This window comes from Eurytemora carolleeae, unplaced genomic scaffold, assembly GCF_000591075.1.
Source record: "Eurytemora carolleeae unplaced genomic scaffold, Eaff_2.0 scaffold341, whole genome shotgun sequence".
Lineage (NCBI taxonomy): Eukaryota > Metazoa > Arthropoda > Copepoda > Calanoida > Temoridae > Eurytemora > Eurytemora carolleeae.
The window spans coordinates 150,868-172,232 of NW_019396231.1; the positions used below are offsets into that span (position 1 = coordinate 150,868).

General features: G+C 30.3%; 1 protein-coding gene across 1 annotated transcript; it reads left to right on the forward strand.

Annotated features, from left to right (window-relative positions):
• Positions 1 to 1,743: 1,743 nt before the first annotated feature.
• LOC111698793 (uncharacterized) lies at positions 1,744 to 12,991 on the forward strand. Its single transcript, XM_023469233.1, has 9 exons — positions 1,744 to 1,854; positions 2,147 to 2,208; positions 4,686 to 4,766; positions 5,057 to 5,125; positions 6,461 to 6,501; positions 9,106 to 9,152; positions 10,214 to 10,254; positions 10,817 to 10,847; positions 12,755 to 12,991. The coding sequence occupies exons 2-9, from the start codon at positions 2,148 to 2,150 to the stop codon at positions 12,786 to 12,788; spliced, it is 405 nt and encodes a 134-aa protein (XP_023325001.1). The 5' UTR covers positions 1,744 to 1,854; position 2,147; the 3' UTR covers positions 12,789 to 12,991.
• Positions 12,992 to 21,365: the final 8,374 nt, after the last annotated feature.

A 21,365-nucleotide genomic window follows, 5' to 3' on the forward strand; every position in this document is an offset into this window, starting at 1 on the left:
GTTTTATAATGTTTTATATGTTAATGTATGTGAAAGATATGTACATTTAAAGGAATTGTAAATATAAGTTCAATTGAAATTCTTTATAAAATATGTCTAAGAAATGGTCTAATGTATGTTACACTGTAGCTGTCTTGCTCTGAACGATAATTAATATGTAAACATTTTAAGTTAGTTGTATTGTCTTTAAGCTTTAACAGCAAATACACCCACAATACCTAAGGAAACCATGTAATTTCTGCATGCAAAGGAAATGAGTTTTTGTAACAAACTAAAAATTATAATCCCAATATCTGTTCAACCCGATGTTGTAGATCTTTGAAATTGAAACTATGAATTCTGTTAGACCAAATAGCCTAAGTTGGAAATATCAAAGATTTTACACCATCAGGTTTCAAAGAAATAGGAATAACCAATTTGGCTAAAACTCAATTCCTTTGTATTATAGTTTTTGATTTGCAAGTCATACATTTTCTTCCTTTTTATTTTGCAAATACAATCCAAGCTATACGGAGATCCTTTCTAACTTTTCTTTTTGGCTTCAACTGATCTCTCTAAGCTTGGACATCTCAACTCAACACACTTGAATCAGCACGAGGTGGGATAAACTCTATCGTTTGTCTTAAAGGGTTGCCAAGAAATACTATGGATTTATTATAATCACAAGTATAAAATAATGTTTTATAATAGTATTTTATGATTACATGGAAAAAAAGTTTGGGATTGGACTTTCCTTCCAGAATAAATATGGTAACAAGGAAAGGAAACAGTGCAGGTTCCATATGTACAGATATTTTAACAGTTAATCAGTTTTGCTTTTTATTCTCTACAATGAAAAGTTTTTTTTATATTTAGACATGAATATTTTAATTAAAAATGGAAAACTCATTTAAACTGGAGATAAAATTTCAATCCTAAAGTTGCATTGGTTCCTTCTCTTTAACATATTGCTATTACAATAAGATAAATATTATTTTATTCATAAATGTAGAAAAGGTTTGGGTTTTCTCCTCTTTACACTAGATCATGAAAAATATAGATATGGTGAGAAATACATTATAAAACACGTTATAAAATATAATTATATAAAAGTATTTTTTTTATCCTTTCTGCCCCCTAAAATAGGGTTAGAAAAAAATCAAACACTGAAAATATGTGTTCTATTGTTTATATAATATAAACTGCAACTTTGGTTTATATAATACATAGTGCAACTTTGGTTTATATAATATATACTGCAAGTTTGGTTTATATGGCACTTTTTTAATTGCTAAGCCAAAATTTACAAATGAGTCGGTATATCGAGTGTCCCAACTTATTAGGCAATAGCAATGTTTCTATAAAATGGGGCGGAATAATACATTTCTGGAGATAGACATAACTGGTAGATAGAGACATGTAAAATTAAAAGTATATACCTCTGTAATCTGAAAGATTCTAGGCCTAAATAATCGCACTATTCAAAATAATATCCTGTGACTGAATGTGATATATGGGACCAGGGACACCCGAGTATGTAACACAGTAGCTTTCTTGGTCTAAACAATGATGATTATATCACATGATCCACCTCGTGACGTAATCTCCGGAAACCATGCTGAACCAGAGAACCCGAACATACCGTTCCGGAACCGACCAGTTTCCCGCCAAAACCTAATCTATCTCTCCGTCCCACCGCTCCTCTCTCCGTCCTCAATCTCTCTCCGTCCTGCCCCTCTCTCCGTCCCGTCCCGCTCTCCGTCTCCGATCTCTGTTAGCGCCCCTACAGTTCTACTCCTAAACCATCTACGGAATATTGGGCAGTGATCAACCATCCTCTGATCTCTGTGGTTCAAAGGATACCAGAAATATCAGGTTCTGATTGAAAAGAACTAACCAAACACCTAAGCTATATTTTTATTATCTCATATCATTATAGTAACTTGATGCCTTAGACATTGGGATATGCTACCAGAATTAGAAATCTAGAAGTTCTGATGTTCATTTACTTTAAATTTAGTTTTTATTAAAAATCAAAAAATGTTATTTTTCAACAACTCAAAATCAATTTTTATAATGTACTTATTAATTTTTAATTGAAACGTTCATTAATCTTTTTATTTTAATTTTGTTATCCAATAACTAATTTCTTTTCTCTATCTGACAGGATGAAGATTGTTGTATTTTTACTGGCTTGTTCCATTCTGGTCTGTTCTGTCTACTCCGTTGGTAAGATTTCATTTATCTATTTTTGAATACATAAAATACACAATTTTAGAAATTTCATAAATGTTTTCAATGTATTGGACTATTCAAAATGATAACATATTGTATTTACTAAATGAAAGTTTAACAGCAAGTAAATATTAAATCAACACAAAAATTTTACATAAAAATACGTTTTATTTTCTGGCAAAAAAGCTGTGATTATTTTAACAGAAGCTATCCTTTTAACTGGTTGCAGTATATTTTGTGTATGGAGTGTGAAGGTGGATTACAGAGGGGATAGAAAAAAGTTAATATATATTATATTATATACTATAATATATATTATATTATATACTATAATATATATATACATTATAGTATATACTTAAGAAATAAAACGTGGTTTAATAAAAACTGCACCAGATCTTCATTACAAATACACACTTTGTAAAAGCATTACAGATTTGAGATTTTTTTGCTACATATTTCTGTTAGCGTTGAATTATCAAAACTGGAATTAAAAATTTTGCTTTTTATTTTCATTTGATGTTTCTGTTAAAAAAAGTTGACACAAACCATTCTTAGTTAAGATAGTATAGATACTCGAATATAAATAAAAGATGAACTGGTTTTGAAGATACCAATCAAAACAAAGTTCTGCCTAAAGTAAACAAATTCTAGCTTAGTTTGTTTATCTAACAAACAAATATATTACACTGCAAATGATACCTCCACTACCTACTACAACTAAGTTGCAACTAAAATTATACTACAGAAATCTACAGAAAAATATGGCATCAGCTGACCCTAATAATATTTTGAATTGATCGGCATCATACATGACTATGATAAACAATTATAAATGCAGATTTTTAAACTCTTTTAATTAAAAAGTTCGGATTTTGTAACTTCTCATTGTTATTTAAAAACAAAGATGACAATGATTTACAATGACATGTACAAAGAATTTGATGTGCATGGTGCATGCATATTGGACCCGTTGAACCGGGCCCAGGCTCTAATGCTTAGTGAAAGGGCGAGACAATGTTATTTAAATAGATTTGTCTGATCGCGTCTGATCGCGTCAACCTTGTTACACCGGCTGGTCCTATTGAGTGTCTGCTTTATTTTCCCAATGTCCGGGCGATACAGTACAAACTGGGACCGGAAAGGTTGACCCGGCTCGGAATTTCAAATCTATTAGGGCTGCCCGTGCCCGTTGAATCCAGCTCTCTAATGGTTAGGGGGAGGGCGGGGCGGTATCATTGAAATATAATTTTTTATGAAAAAAAAACAGTATTACCACTTTGAACTCTCAGGGATTTAAACTCTAATCCTACCAACCGAAAATATACAAATAAGATAAAAGATACGTGTATGCTTCAATGGTTTCTGATTTCTTTTCTTTTATACTGAATATTTAATATCCATGGTATAAAGAAGGTAGATAAATGTATCCTTCAGCTATTCTTATTAGAAACCATATTATACAACTATACAAGGGAATATTGTAGATTAATTAATTCATCTTGTAAATAACATATCTGAAGTTAGGTTACAGAGATTAAAAACAGCGGCGTATTCCGGAAGTTGTCCAGGCTGGCGCAACTTTTTTTTATCATTCCAGGGGGGGGGGAAATTCAGCCCCCATTTCCCCAACACCCATACGTACGATCGTGATTATAAATACTACTCAGGATTTTTTAATGAACTCCAAACTCAAACTCACTAATCCCTATATCTCTACAACCTGATGGTGTAAAGATATAGGAATATGAAAATTTGAGTTTGTGGCAAAACTCAGTTTCTTTGTAAATTTAATGTTTTTGAAAACGTGCCCAAAACATTCAGTTAAACATTTACTAAAAAGTAAGTTTAAATGAATCAACATAACGTTGACATAAAATGACTATAAAAGAAAATTGGAATTCGAATTTTTCTAAATATATTTGAATGAACCAGCAGCTGTTTTCATGTTTTTCTAAAACTAGGTGAAAAGATAAACAACTGCACCCTCACCCCCCATGGTCAATTTCTATTACTATTTATATGTTCATTAAAACATTTTTAAATATGCATTAAAAACTGTAAAATTGATTGATGTAAAAAGGAAATTTTTCAAATATTATTAAAAGATCTGTATAATCCAATATTAGTATGTTCAAGGTCTAATGGAAAATGAAAAACACCCTTTATATATTTATGTTATGCTAATTTAGTCCAATTAAGACATTTCAAACTTTGGAAGCAAAAATTAAAACTATTCTGAAAGAAAGAGACAGGGTGAATATTTTAAAGCTTTAAACTACATTATTTCTTAGAAAATTCAAGTTAACTGTTAACGTACTTTCATGTAACCTTCTATTTACATAGTTTTATGTTCGTTCACATTCCATAAATGCATCATAAACCCACAATCCGTTGTCGACTATTCAATAAAAAAACCTTTCAATATTTGAAAATCCAAATATGTTGTTCAAAAAATAATATTATTTAAGACATGAGCGATGAAGAGTACTTGGATCCTGATTACGATTATTCTGGACCAGTGGACAAGAGAACTAGGAAATCTGTTGTAGGTAAATAATTAACAGTTGAAACCTTGTTTAGTAAAATATTCGAATATCAGTAGAAACAAAAGATAATTTGTTTTTAATTTATTTGAAAATCTATTCGAAATGCAATTAAACCCCAATTTAATTAACTTCAAAGCGTCTGTTTTAACCTGAAATTAATTAATTGGTTTTAATTAGCAGGGGGAAAAGGTAATAAACAATAAAAAATAATAATATCATAATAATCATAATAAAAATAATAATAATAATAATAATTATAACAACAATAATAATGATAATAATGATAATTACAGAGCAACTGTCCTCTCTACTAAAGAATATGAAAACTGGAGAGTTTAAGGTTGACAAAAGGAATAAGCAGGGTAAGTAATAGAAACTTTAAAAAAGTTAAATTCTGGACGCTTCTTGGCATATTTCTGTTGTTTTATTAATCACGAAAAGTTTCTTTAATGAAGATTTTGTCTTTAAATTCGATAAAATATATTGTAAAGATTACAGCAACGTTTGAGGTCTCGTGAACGTTGTAAATAATACCTAAACATAACATCCTTTCATAAACTTCTATAAACTTCTGTAAACTTCTGTAAACTTCTATAAACTTCTATAAACTTCAATAAACTTCTTTAAACTTCAATAAACTTCTATAAACTTCTGTAAACTTCAATAAACTTCTATAAACTTCTATAAACTTCTATAAACTTCACTTCTTTAAACTTCAATAAACTTCCATAAACTTCTGTAAACTTCAATAAACTTCCATAAACTTCTACAAACTTCTATAAACTTCTATAAACTTCTATAACCTTCTATAAACTATTATACAGTTCTATTCTATAAACTTCTATACACTTCTATAAGCTTCTATAAACTTCTATAAACTTCAACAAACTTCTATAAACTTCTACAAACTTCTTTAAACTTCTACACACTTCTGTAAACTTCTGTAAACTTTTATTAACTTCTATAAACTTCAATAAACTTCTTTAAACTTCAATAAACTTCCATAAACTTCTGTAAACTTCTATAAACTTCTATAAACTTCAGTAAACTTCTACAAACTTCTATAAACTTCTACAAACTTCTATAAATTTCTGTAAACTTCTATAACCTTCTATAAACTATTATACAGTTCTATAATATTCTATAAACTTCTATACACTTCTATAAACTTCTATAAACTTCTATAAACTTCTACAAACTTCTATAAACTTCTACAAACTTCTGTAAACTTCTACAAACTTCTATAAACTTCTTTAAACTTCTATAAATTTCTATAAACTTCTATAAATTATTATAAAGTTCTATAAAATTCTATAAACTTCTATACACCTTTATAAACTTCTATAAACTTCTGTTAACTTCTATAAACCTCTATAAATTTCTACAAACTTCTATAAACTTCTTTAAACTTCTATAAACTTCTGTAAACTTCTATGAACCTCTATTAACTTCTTTAAACTTCAATAAACTTCTATAAACTTCTTTAAACTTCTATAAACTCCTGTAAACTTCAATAAACTTCTATAAACTTCTGTAAACTTCTATAAACCTCTATAAACTTCTTTAAACTTCAATAAACTTTTTTAAACTTCTGTAAACTTCTATACACTTCTACAAACTTCTATAAACTTCTTTAAACTTCTACAATCTTCTATAAACGTCTACAAACTCTTTTAAACTTCTATATTTAATTTTAGGCATCCTTAGTTATTTATATGATATGGCAAGGAAAGAAAAGGTAAAATATTCTAAACGCATATCTTGGTGAAGGGGTAGTTAAGAATACTACGGAACAAAAATAAATCCAGTTTTTGATGAATATGCACAACCAAACATTGTACTTGTACAACAATCATCAAGAGATGATTTAAAACTTTATTGTAAAAACTTTGCTCATGGAATTGATTCAAACTCCCATTTTCTAATTCCTTTATCTATGGAACTCAATGTCGTGGACCTAAACGATAAATTCTATGAGATCAAATAATCTAAGTTTGAAATACCAAAGACTCGATTCCTTAACATGGGTCTGTTGCGCTTTTTTTTGAATGCTTTGAAAATTTCCAAAGGAATTGAGTCTTTACAACAAATCCCAATTTATCTACAACCAAATTATGTAAACCTTAAATATTTCAAACTTTGATTATTTGATATAACAGAAGTCATAGTGTGAAATATCTGAGGTCTACAACATTGGGGTATTAAGATATAGGTATTTGAAAACCAGAGTTTGTGGCAAAGACTCAATTCCTTATCGCAAAAACTTGTTAACATATGCATCAAAATTGTTGAGGGATGGCGTGACTTTATTCCAAAGGAATTGAGTCTTTACAACAAATCCCAATTTATCTAAACCAAATTATGTAAACCTTAGATATTTCAAACTTTGATTATTTGATATAACAGAAGTCATAGTTAGAAATATATCTGAGGTCTACGACATTGGATTGCAAAGATAAAGAGATTAGAAAATCAGGGTTTGTAGAAAGACTCAATTCCTTTAGAAAAGGAATTTAGCACTCTCCAAAAACTTATAAAAGATTAAGTATCGAAGGCCGTGTAATTTAGTTCCTTTATGTTCAATATTTGATCCAACACAAGAAATGTATAGTTCCTTGGTCCAACAAAAGCTTATTTTATCTGGAAACCAATTGGCAGTTGATACTGCATCAAGAAAGTTAAGATCATCCTCTGCAGATATATACAGGGTTACCCACAAAGAATGAGACTTCAAGTATGACTCTAGAAAATCTTTTTCTTGAATTCACATAGATTCAGCCTGCAGTCTCATCAAGTTTTAAGAGAGGATCGACTTTGAAGTGTCGCAACGCCTTGGGTTTAGATTTTACCGCTTGAACTTACTTATGTTTTTCTGTAACTAAGTGAGTTCTTCTGGAACTAAGTGAGTTCGAGCGGTACTAAGCGAGAATAACGATATGAGGCTAAGAATATCAAAATAAAACCAAGTTTTGATCATGCATTCAAAATTGGCCAAAAAGAGAGTAAAGTACTGATATACTTTCATAACTAAAACGTTCCCAACAAAAAATTATTAAACAAAGTATATTTAATGGTGAAAATAGGTTCTAAAGAGTTTACCATAGACTTCTAATTTACCGTGATACGTTACTAATCTCTGTTTTTTTTAAGCCTTGCAAGTCTGGAAATGCATTTCTGAAGTATCGAAATACAGCTCGCAAGTCTGGAAATAAATCTCAATTGTCTCGAAACAAATCTCTATTGCCTAAAACTAAATCTCAATTGTCTAAAAATAAATCTGTAAGATCTCAAAATGTAAAACAGAATGTCTAAACTATATATCTCTAGTGCAGAAATGTTTAGGACTATGCTATCAGACCTAGATACATCGCAAAAACACGTGTCCGAACCTGGGGATAATTTAAGACGTGTCCGAATCTGGGGATAATTAAACACGTGTCTAAATGGGGGCATGATTCACTTTTTGTTTACATGTTTTATTAGTAATTGAAAATGTCTATTTGAATATATTTGTATAGAAAAAAAATAAAGATCAAATCCAAAATTAAATAATCATAAACAATTTGAACGATCTTTATCTTTTATGAAAAGTTAATCCATACCTTTATAAACTTTGTGGTATTTACATATCAATCAAAATAAAAGTGTACACCTCATACGTATTCTTTACTTTAATAGTAGTTAAACATAATGCAGTCAATTACTTTTCTTCTTTAATTGCTTAAACGTAATTGTATAATTAAACCAATTATCGGAGGTTAGAATTAATGATTATAAAGAAGTGGCTCAGCTTCTTGTCCTGGGCATTCTCGACCACACCATAGATAAATATAATGTAGCTTTCTATCAATTCCAAGTGAAAGGTTCCAAAGGAATTGAGCCTTTAATGCAAGTGATAGAAACATGTGAAATATCAGTTCAATTTTTCCATTTCATATTTTTTTTACTGTACATACTTGTGTTGCTGTGTTCATAGTAAAAAGAAATAGGATTTGAAATTAAATATGACGAATATAAGAAAATATATATTACTAGGCTTTTATGGCGCTTCGTGCCCATCTTCCATTTCCATTGTGAACATTTCTCTTTGTATACATTTTAAAACAAACCCCTAAGTTTGCGGATTTAGTAAAAAAAAATGTCGTGGATTTTCAAATTTAATGAAAATCGCATTTTGTTGGTGGCAAATTTTGAAATTTTGATCATTTGAAACCTTCCCTTGGATCATGTGAGGTCCCAAACAAAATTTGGGCCAAGATCGGTTCTGGTGTTTTGACGTCTATTGGATACAAACACCAAGACGAGAAAAGTATATATTGATGTTCTAGTTTAATATATATAGAGGGTGGCAGGAGGAATCCCCAGGCTCAGTACTTACCAGTATCTCAGGTTAGTTTACTTTACAGGCAAGTTAAGGGAATTTTACTTTGCGCTCTGGATATTTTGAAAGCAAAATTGGTCTTAGGAACAAGCGTTTAAAGGGAGTGACCGGCTACGTAAGGAAGTTAAACTGAGTATGCAGTGTTGTGGAAAACTTCGTTCGGATTCATTTGCGACATATTAAACTTTTTAAAGATCTGTAAATCCTGAGTTTGAGCGCAAATTCGACGTTCAAACCTCCTACTTTGGGGGTGGATACGCTTTCAGTTTTTTTAAAATTATTAAATAACGACGACATAAAATGTAAAAAAGTTCTACAATAAACTACAGACGTCATGTAAAGGAACATGTTATGAAAATAAAAATTAATGTTATCATCGAAAATAAGTAATCTTGTTCAATTATAAGTTTCTATTTTCTCTGGTTTCTCATTATTCACAAAGATATTCTGCAGATTTTCGAGAATTACTATTGAAAAGACGACATTTGAAGATTTGAAGAAATCTGCGAATAAATTCAAAGAAGATAAGAAATTCAATATAATAATGAAAACGAAATAATCGATTTTAGCATTGATTTATTGACAAAGGAATTGAGTCTTTGGAACAAAATTAAATATTTAAACCTCAATATCTTTAGAACTCGATGTTGTAAACATTTGATATTTCAAACTCAGATTATTTGATCTAACAGAATTCATAGTTTGAAATATCTAAGGTATGCAACATTTAATTCCAAAGATATAGTGATTAGAAAATCAGAGTTTGTGGCAAAGACTCAATTCCTTTCTTTTGAGAAATATGTTCCTAACCATCTAATTAGATTTTCTTTATTTTTCGTAGTCGTTATTTAATTATAAAAAAAACGAATTCTGAAAACGTTTCCACCCCCAAAGTAGGAGTTTTGAACGTCAAATTTGCGCTCAAACTCAGGATTTACAGATCTTTAAAAGGTTTAATATGTCTCAAATGAATCCTAAAGAATTTGTTCACAACACTGCATACTCAGTTCAACTACCTTACATAGCCGGTCACTCCCTTTAAACTTTATTTAAAATAAACTATGTTCAGGGCGTTGGAGGAAGCTGCTGGTAGGGAGAACAGGATTAACGGTAAATCAAAAATATTTTACTCATTTAAAATCAAAACGAAAATATGAAAAATTAAATTTTTTGTTCCATCTGATGCAAGTTTTGAAAAGGAACAATTTTCTGAATATAATTAATTAGACTATTAACTAATTAATTAATTCCCTAGACTTCTTGTCCACATAGCCGCAAAATCGTCTTTGTCAGTTGATTTATGTGTCTTTATTAAACAGTTGAACCGATTGGGCCCAAAAAAACATTTGTTTTTGATTGGTTCATTTTCGAAATTGTGTAAAAGCAAGAGTTGAGCTTTCATCCTTTTATTATATATTATTTTTAAGTAAACGACAGAAATATCTTTCTATCAAGCTCGTTTTAGCTCTTCATTAAATTCTCATCTTATAGGGAGAGCACAGTATTAATATAAAGATTGATTGATATGTAGAATAAAAACCCCAGTCCTGTATATTTTGATGGATACTACCTGAGGAAAAAATGACTAAAAGAACATCATTTATCATTCTTATATATTTATTCTTGCCTTTACACAAATCAAAGAAAATAATATATATTTATACATTTTAAGATTTGTCCTCTGGTTATGAGAAAAGAGACAGGTAGGATTTTTTTACTTCCTTCAGCAAATTTCATAAAAAGTAAAATGTTTATAAAATAAAGTTCTCAGAACATTTTTGGAGTAAAAATAATTTTACAAATTAAAATGATATTTAAAAAAAGATGCCTGAAGAAAAAAATCTATAAACATTAACGTTTTCTAAGATGTTCACTTGGGTTTCCCTAAAAATATTAACAACAAAAAATCATCTTGAATGTAGAGAAAAACCAAAGTAAAGAGAATAAATGGCCAAAGCTTAACCAGCAAAATATAAACATAATATAAAATATAAACTGCAGCTAACTAAACTTTCTAGCTTTTTTATATACGACATTTATTTAGTCATAAAACTAAATAGTATTAATATATAAGTAGTTTTGATTGCTATTGTAATAAGCAAACTTCCTTTCTTACTCGTTCTAGCTCATTGAACTAACATTTGGCACGTTTTTGATAAAAATGTTCAAATTCTCTCAGCACGCGTCTTGTTTATAAGATTTAAAAGTAAAACAAAAATGATTTTTTTATCACTTTCAAATTTATTCAGCTCGTGCAGCACGTTTTTGTAATTATTAATTCACTAAAAAAGTGCAAGCGAAAACATATTTTCAAAATATGTCTATATGGGTACCATCCGTCTTGAAACACTGAATTCAAAAATTTTGAAATCATAAAAATTTATTTAAAGGGAGGGTTCGCAAAAAATGAAAGGAGGTATAGGCTTAATGCGATAAAAAAGCGCTGTTGATCGCTACTAATCTTACTTCTATCTGTTGCGTCTATAAGGAGAAAATTGTTAAAAACGACTAATACCGAAGAACGTAGTGTCCTTACAACATGAAAAATCAACTATATACAAATGTGGCGAAAGATAATCGATGACCATAGGTTGTAATATCTGAATGATTTGTTTGAAATTAAATAAATTTCTTTACGGTCTAAGTCGTATGTTGCAACTTTCTGAATTTGTATGGGTGCTACGTTCTTTGGAATTAGTCGTTTTTAACAATTTTCTCCTTATAGACGCAACAGATAGAAGTAAGATTAGTAGCGATCAAAAGCGCTTTTTATCGCATTAAGCCTATACCCCCTTTCATTTTTCGCGAAAACTTCCTTTAAAATTAAGCAAGTTATAAGCGAAAAACGGACTTCATAATGTAAATTTGTCAGTGTTCTCCAAAAGACTAGGTTTAGGCACTAGATAACACAATATTCAAATTATTAAATTTAAAAATAGGGAAATTTGAGTGGTTCGAGGCGTAACTTCAAATACCCATATCGAAAAATTTAAAAATCTACCTCGCTTAGTGATTTAAGATTTGTAAAATAATTTTAAGAAAAGCTAAATGTGTTTTGCAAGTTTAAAAGAACAGTTTTTGGTGTAATTTTTGAAAAAAAACTACTTTGCATTTAAGTTATTAACAAAATTGAAATATATATATTGAGATGAATTTACTACAAAAAAGTGCCGTTTGTTGTACTGCGCGTACACATAATCAATAATCATGCTGTACTGTACAGTGTACATTGTGTACAACTTATATGATTAGTTTATATTTGAACTACACTTTGTGATATTTGGTTTAAACAAAGCAAACTTACTGATTGGTTCTAAAGTAAAATTTAAGCGGTTTAAACATTTTATCCATATATTTTTAACGTAACGTCGTATATCTTTGATTTACTCACCAGGTTGTAAAGATATTAAACCAATAGTTAAACCTGAGACCTAATTTAATTAATTTTGGAGGAGGCTGAACTGTCTACCGCCGGTTCAAATTTGAATCACCGATTCAAATCCTTTCTGACTCTTAAACTTTGAATCGGTAGTTCAAATTTGAACCGGCAATAGGTAGATCAGCAACGTTAAATTCAATCTTATTTACAAGTTTCCAACCCTATTTCTAGAATGCGGGGAGGAGCCTGGAATTCTGGGAAATAAATGCAGACAAATCGTTGGAGGAGGTGTACACTGTACAATCAACCTTTATGCATCTACAATTCTACAATTCTCATATCATTTATCCTATTCTCTATAAACCAACATGATCTTAGCTTGTACCAGTCTAAGTTCAAGCTTCTTGCTTTGAAATTGAAATCTTACATTTGCATTGAGTTCAGTTTAAATAAAGGCTTTCAAACTTAGATTATTATTATGTTATCAAAACTAGAGTTTGGAGTTATAGATATATCGTTAAAGAATATTAAAGATATGAATTGTTGAAAACTATCAAAAAGGTTTGTTTGTGTACAATAAATTGCGCACATACTCTATTAAAAAACATGGTAATTTTCTTGAGAAAGGTATTTCTCTGAATTATAAGAATAATGAAAAATATACATCTTACATAACTCAAAGATGTCCGCATGATTCCAAATGATCCGACACTTCGCCTAAAATAAATGTTGCCATGCAAATTTTTTATTTAAAACAAAATTTGTATAAATATTTCTGGATCTTGGAGCATCTTATAAAAATATAAAAAAAAATGCATTTTCTTTACTCTGCTATAAACTTAAGTTTATTAATAATGAACCCTTAAAGACCCTGTTTAGAATTTATATTGCCTTTATACCAAATATACTGGAGTACAGTGGTGGTATGGACTATGTAGTTCATCTTTAACCATTGAATGCGCAGGAAAAGGTTCTAGAAAAGGTTCAGAAAGTTTTTGTACTACTATAGTATAGGTTGATGATTAATCTACTTTAACCACTGAGCTGGAAACTTTTGAATGATGGATATCGGGATTAATGCTTGATCCATTCTTTTTCTTAATCTCGAGATTAAGTAATGCTTGTTCTCCTCTTGTTATTAAGCTCCAGAGCTCAAAGCTTTTGAATGGGATATCCTTAATCCTGATCGGTTAATTATTCTGGAGATTAATAACAAGAGAAGAACTAGCATTATTTAATCTCTAATTAAGAAAAAAGAGGAGATCAAGTATTAATCTCGATATCCACCATTCTAAAGTTTTCGGCTCTGATTAATTAACCGATCGGGATTAATAATATCCTGTTCTAAAGTTTTCAGTTCAGAGATAGGAACTTTTGTGCGGATATTGTTAACCTTGAAGGCTTAATCACGATATCTAGTTTGGATACTTTTAAATAGCAGGATCAATGCTTGATCCCTTTATTAAAGTTGTGCCTGCAGGATATGACCAGTGTGGAATATCAGAGAGGAATAAAATCAATCTGAGATCTGTACTAGATGGAGATCAATACTTGATCTCGAGATTCTCAACACAAATGTTCTGACTTCTTATTGTGAACGAAAAACCATTAAATCTTGAAAAGACTACATTTAGTGTTCTATCTGTATTTATATTTATCTATGCTCTATTCTAATTCCTGTCGCTCCAATAGACTACGAGCATCGTCCATCAGCAACGGAACGTGGAGTTATTCATAATATATTTGGATGAACTAATCCTGGATAATATGTAGTAAATGCCGTACTCTGAAAAGTTTGTCTCAAACTGAATCAGCGCAGACACAACCCTTCCGCTACCCAAGTCAACCAGGACACAACACACCTGGCTCTAGATGCCACACAGGGACACAAGCTTAGCTTATCAATCTAGCTATTACTCAGGCTCCTAATGCCATACAGAGACACAAGCGTAGCTATAAAACAAGCTAATACTTCGGCTCTAAATGCCAAGCAGGGACAATGTACAAACCATCTTATATAGGTATATTATAACAGCATTTATTACAAATACACCTGGATAAACTAACTCCATGGATAGTAAATAGTATACCCAAAACCTGAAACTAGTAAATGAGAAATTATTCAGGGCCAGGACCCTTTAATTAACCTTTTTTTAAATACAAGGCCTCTAGTATAGGACTAGGTGGTTTAGGGTAACAGCCTGGGCTGCAGAATGAGAATTCCAGCATGCGGCCTGAACCAGGTCATATTTACCACCATACAATTCTAGCAGGCCCCTTATACCCTGAGGCTTATATCATATATCAAATGGGGGTGCTGGTGGGTCGGGTTACTCGTTTTTACAAGGCTACTGAGATGATAAATGAGGCCCCAAATTATAAATGCATACATTCACGTACCTCATGCTAAAACGAAAAGAAAATCTGCTTTACGAGACATGATAATTGTTCTGTAATAGATTTTATCATACTTTAAATATTGATAGGGAAGTGATTTATAATATGTTGTTTCATAATTATGATTTCTCTTTGATAGATCATATTTATTTTTAATTTAATTTTAATTTAATTTTTAAATTACGCGGCTCAGGTAAACGGCGGGAGTAACTATGACTATGAATAATAATAGTCAGATAGTAAATACTAAATCTAAAATCTTACACGTTGTCTTATCAAATCAAGGACAGGTCAATGTACAGAAAATACGTAAACAAAAGTTTTCCAGAAAACCGGGGTTTTATAAAAAATGAAATCATAAACATTCAGGTCTTCAAGGAAGGGGGTACTACGTTCCTATTTTCAAATAGGAGAACAACCCCCCCTTTAAAAAAGGGTGTTTCAAATTTAAATTGTTGAATCCTGAAAATGAAATAAAACGAATTTCTAAGTTTTAGAGCAATTGTTAAACTTAGAGTTTTATATTTCTATTCAATTAGGCAGAAACTTTAGATATATTTCCTCATTTGGTTCAATTTAGGACTTGAATTGGTACATTTATTCAGTTCTTATGCTAGACTAGAATTGAGATATTTTTCTTGTTATATCTTTTAACCCTTGAACGCCCAAACTTCTCCACTTTTTCAGCTTAATTACTGAACAAATTTGCAAAAATAAATATTTTTTAAGTATAGGGTAGGATGGAGGACTGTCAAGCGGCTGCAGTTGGTGTTAAAAAATCACTCACAGAACTTAACTTTTTTATGTAATAACGTGAGTCAACTGTTAATAATTGTCAATAGTATTTTTCAATTTTTAAAGCTTTTTTAGCACCCTAACCATTAAAGTTAGAGTTATATTTTTTAATACGAGTTCGCAGTGACCAGTTGGATTAGAAACATGTATAACACTCCCCTATCTTAACTCTAATGACAAAATCAACGAATGGGAGTATATGGGGGGGGGTATAACAACCACCACCCCCAAAATCTATATTAGACAAATGTAGCCCATCGGGATACCGGGTTTAAATCTGAGACAGCTTCGAATATAAATTAGGTATCCAGATACTCAAAGAACAGATTACTCCCCTTTAACTCTTAGTTTTAATCCTTCTATTTTTGCAACCTGATGTTGTAGACCTAGGTTGCAAACTGGGAATACAATGATATAACTGATAAAACCATGATAAAACCATATTAACAAAAAAAGCATATTTAAGAACTGAAAATTAATGACGAGGGGGGAAATGAAAGAATAGTATGGGGTGAAGGGTGAAGGCTGAAGGATGAAGGGTGAAGGCTGACGGGTGAAGGGTGACAGCTGAAATAGAAAAATTCCTTTCAACCTTATCTATATTTGAAACCTTAGATTAGAAGTCAAATGTATGTAAAGGAAATATAGGTTCAACATCACGATCTAATATAGGTTCAACATCACGATCTAATATAGGTTCAACTTCACGATCTAATATAGGTTCAACATCACGATCTAATATAGGTTCAACATCACGATCTAATTTTGAATACAAATTCTTAAATATCAACTTAAAAATAAATCGGTATCTTTCTCGTAAAGTGGTGAATCAGTCTTAACAATCAGCAATCTTTAACGATCAGCCATCGTTAACGATTAATCAATCTCTAAACATTAACTAATACTGGACATGGATATATTCTAGAAATGGTTGACAAGGATATAATCTAGAAATGGTTAACAAGGATATAAAGTCTAGAAATGGTTGACAGGGGTGTATTCTAGAAATGGTTGACATTGATATATTCTTGAAATGGTTGACAAGAATATATTCTAGAAATGGTTAACAAGGATATATTCTAGAAATGGTTGACAGGGATATATTCTTGAAATGGTTGACAAGGATAAATTCTTGAAATGGTTAACAAGGATATAAAGTCTAGAAATGGTTGACGAGGATATATTCAAGAAATGGTTGACAGGGATATATTCTAGAAATGGTTGACAAGGATATATTCTAGAAATGGTTGACAAGGATATATTCTAGAAATTGTTGACAAGAATATATTATAGAAAATTCTTTGCAATAAAGTTAATATTCTTTTGTCAGTGCCATCTGTTTTAAACTTATAAAACGTAGGAATGTTTAACGGGAAAATATTTATTTTAAAAAGTAAAATGTTAAATTTTGAGGATATAAGATTATGCAATATAAATTCCCCAGAAAAGGGCATTTACAGTACAAGAAACGAGTACAGTGCAATTTATACATGAATCGGCGTTTAAAGTCACCCCAGTAGAATTGTAATATATTATAAAACCTGCTATATCATACAGAGTAGGCCAGTTTACGGAGTATAGTAAATATACTATACAGAGTAGGCCAGTTTACGGAGTATAGAAGATATATTATACAGAGTAGGCCAGTTTACGGAGTATAATAGATATACTATACAGAGTAGGCCAGTTTACGAAGTATAGAAGATATATTATACTGAGTAGGCCAGTTTACGGAGTATAGAAGATATATTATACAGAGTAGGCCAGTTTACGGAGTATAGTAGATATACTATACAAAGTAGGCCAGTTTACGGAGTAAGTATGATATATTATACAGAGTAGGCCAGTTTACGGAGTAAGTATAATATATTATATATTGATTCAAGTTTAATAGTTTCCGTCAAGCTATGGGGTTAGGCAGTGTGGAGAAGGCAGTATGAATTACTACATGTGTTTAATGGGTCTCAGGCAACCCTATCCTTCTAATCTACTATAGTAGCACATCCTGGCATATTATTATCATATGTTTTATTTATTAACATACAAGAACAACATTTAAGTTTTTAGATTGGTTTTTAATAAATTTCATTAAATCTTTAGTTTGAAAAATATCGCTTGTCTCTTGATTTATTAAAACCTAACCTAACTTGAGTCAAAATCGATTCACGCGTGATAGAATGCAGTGTAGTATCTAGTCAATCTAAAATTTTATTGACAGCAATATTTCTCGCAAAAATTTACAAATATGGTAAAAATAAAAAATAAAACTTGAGGAGCGAAAAGCCATGAGATTTGAAAGCAATAATTACTCGAATGGGGACAACTTTAGTTTTTTTCTCCAGCGTGAACTTTTTAAAAGAAAAAAATCATAAAAGATAGAGAAACAGGTTTCTATGATTAACTCACGGTTTTTCAGTTTCTATGGAAACCCCATCAGTAAATTATAATTTGAAAATAAACAAAGATTTTATGCAAATTTTTCATAAAAAATTTTTTATCTTGATATTCCACTTCAAAGGAATTAAGTCTTTGCTACAAACTCAGATTTTTTAATCCGTATATCTTTGAAACTCAATGCCGTAGACCTTAGACATTTCAAATTGTGAATTCTGTTAGATCAATTAATATATTTAAAAAAAAAAATAAACGTTTACACCATCAGGTTGCAAAGATATAGGAATTAGAAAATTTGATCTTGTGGCTAAAACTCAATTCCTTTATTTAAAACTATCAATTGGCCATTCAACTTTTTAAAATGAAAATTTCTTTAAGTTTGTTAAAATGATTTAAAAAATGAATGACAAATTTCAAATGAAGGAGCTTTCTGAATGCTATTTTTTTCATTTTTGTTTTTGATTATCTATGCTTTTTTACAAACCAAAGTATTTAGCTTGTAAAGTACTATAAGCTTTAACTTAATGGCTTAAAATTGCAATAAATGCAATTATTTGCAAAACTTTATTTACTCCTCGATGAAATCTGCAAGGAAAGCTTTTGAGAAAATGTGGGAAAATCAACTATTAAGAGAGTACACGTTTATACTTAATTTGTACTTTTAGATATTCTTTAAATCTTTTGTTGTCCGGTTAAGAATTATTCTTGATAATCTCTGGTAATATCTGGTTTCTTTAACATATGCATGAGACAACATACTTTTCCAGTTTATACATACATACTCTAGGCTGTTCGGAAAATATTTGCATACAAACTCTTATTTTCTAATCCCTATATCTTTGCAACCTAATCCTAAATTTTTAAAATATAAATTCTGCATAATGAAATCATCTAAGTTTAAAATATGAAATTGTTTACACCATACGGTTGAAAAGGATTATAAAATTAGAGTTTGTGGCAAAGACTCGATTCCTTTATTTTTGTTTGAATAAACTTTTTCAGTCTTAGTTTTACATTTTTTTTTATTTTATGATCTTTACTATATAGTCGTGTGTTATGAATGACTGAGTATCTACACTAATTTAATAACGATTTGTTAATATGGTTTTTAAATTACTGTTTACGCATGCAATATTTAGTTTATGACATAAGCAACGTAATTTTGACCCTCTAAGTCTAGATGTGCCATCAATGATCAACAACGGTAATATTTATGCAATAATCTATAATATCAAAATACTTTGGTTACGTTTATCTAAAAATTGATACGAAAAGAAGTAATTAGGAAAATTAACCAAGATATTTAAATCCTATCCTATCCTATCCTAACCTATCCTAACCTATCCTATCCTATCCTATCCTATCCTATCCTATCCTATCCTATCCTATCCTATCCTATCCTATCCTATCCTATCCTATCCTATCCTATCCTATCCTATCCTATCCTATCCTATCCTATCCTATCCTATCCTATCTCAACAAAAGCACAGTTATTTATTGATACCCTTTCACGTTTCATAACGAGTACATTTACAAAAAGTTATTGTAAATTATGCAACCTAGGCCGAAGAATTTATCTACTAAATTAGATTTTTTTATGATTTTCTTTTTTGATTTCCCTGTTATAATAATATTGAATTTGATATTAAAATTTATAGATTTATTTAAGTATATATGTTTATAGAGCCGGAAACCGGATTTAAGAATCGGTTGATCAGTTTATATTGAGAACTCAAGCTACGTGAACTAGAATAAACAGTATTTAAACAATACAAGGTCTTATACTTAATCAGCTATTTAATGCAAGAATTATATTTGTAAATATACTTTTTTAAATTATTATATCATATTTTGCCATTGAGAATTTTCTTCAGTTGATTACCTGAAATTATGAGGAAGAAGTGCAAATACTGAATTTTTTTAAAATTCCGAATTCAGAACTTTTTACTCGTAAAACTATGATTCAATTGCATTGATCTCCAGCTTGTTTATAACTAAGGAATTATTCAATTCCTCATCCATTTCCTGTGGTGGTCAAACCCTGCAGTGATATTTAATTCAGGGATCACACATTGATCCAAATCTCGAATATCAAATTGTAAATATAAAAGTTCCCAATTAACTGGATATAGAGATTAAACGCGCGTTCAAGATTAAAGATACTTCAGACAAAAGTTCCGACCAGAACCGAATCTCAAATCGGACTTTATAATCTCAAGTTGGCCTTTAAAATCTCATTTTGGCCTTTTTAATCTCAAGTTGGCCTTTATAATCTCCAGTTTTGGCCTGTATAAATTCTATTTGGCCTAAAAGTTGGCCTGTATAATCTCAAGTTGGCCTTTATAATCTCATGTTAGCCTTTATAATCTCAAGTTGGCCTGTATAATCTCATATGTTAGCCTTCATAATCTCAAATTGGCCTTTATAATCTCAAGTTGGCCTTTATAATCTCATGTTAGCCTTCATAATTTCAAATTGGCCTTTATAATCTCAAGTTAGCCTTTATAATCTCAAGTTGGCCTGTATAATCTCAAGTTGGCCTTCATATTCTCAAGTTGGCCTTTATAATCTCAAGTTGGCCTTTATAATCTCAAGTTGACCTGTATAATCTCAAGTTGACCTGTATAATCTCAAGTTCGACTTTATAATCTCAAGTTGGCCTTTATAATATCAAGATATCCTTTATAATCTCAAGTTGGCCTTTATAATCTCAAGATATCCTTTATAATCTCAAGATATCCTTTATAATCTCAAGATATCCTTTATAATCTCAAGTTGTCCTTTTTAATCTAAAATGGTCTTTATAATCTCATGTTCGCCTTTATAATTTCTAGTTGGCCTTTTTAATCTCAAGTTGGCCTTTATTATCTAAAATCGGCCTTTATAATGTTAAATTGGCCTTTTATAATCTACAAATTTAAATTAATTAATGTTGATTATTTAACCTGTGTGGTTACAAAACTAGTGGCAATTTCTGTGAACCGGTCCTTGTTCAATGAAATTGTGAATTTTTGCACGCAAAAAAAAGCGATCAAGTTAATGTCTCGGGTTTGTCCCATTCCTTAAAGAGAATATTGTTAATAACATTGGCATATTGTAAATTGTATAATTATATGGCATATTAGTAATTACGTGATGTTAAAGTGACCTTTAAATTGATTGTTTTTTAATTTAGTTTTTATCAAATAATCCAAAATATAGATAAGCGAAAGAAGTAGGTAATCTTGAATATAAGTTTAGGAACATATTTTTAAAA

Excerpts from the sequence above, each read along its gene's own strand:
- LOC111698793 (XM_023469233.1), top strand. The coding sequence starts at position 2,148 with ATGAAGATTGTTGTATTTTTACTGGCTTGTTCCATTCTGGTCTGTTCT. Across the intron at positions 4,767-5,056 it reads AACTAGGAAATCTGTTGTAG|AGCAACTGTCCTCTCTACTA; the intron begins GTAAATAATTAA and ends TGATAATTACAG. Across the intron at positions 5,126-6,460 it reads TGACAAAAGGAATAAGCAGG|GCATCCTTAGTTATTTATAT; the intron begins GTAAGTAATAGA and ends ATTTAATTTTAG.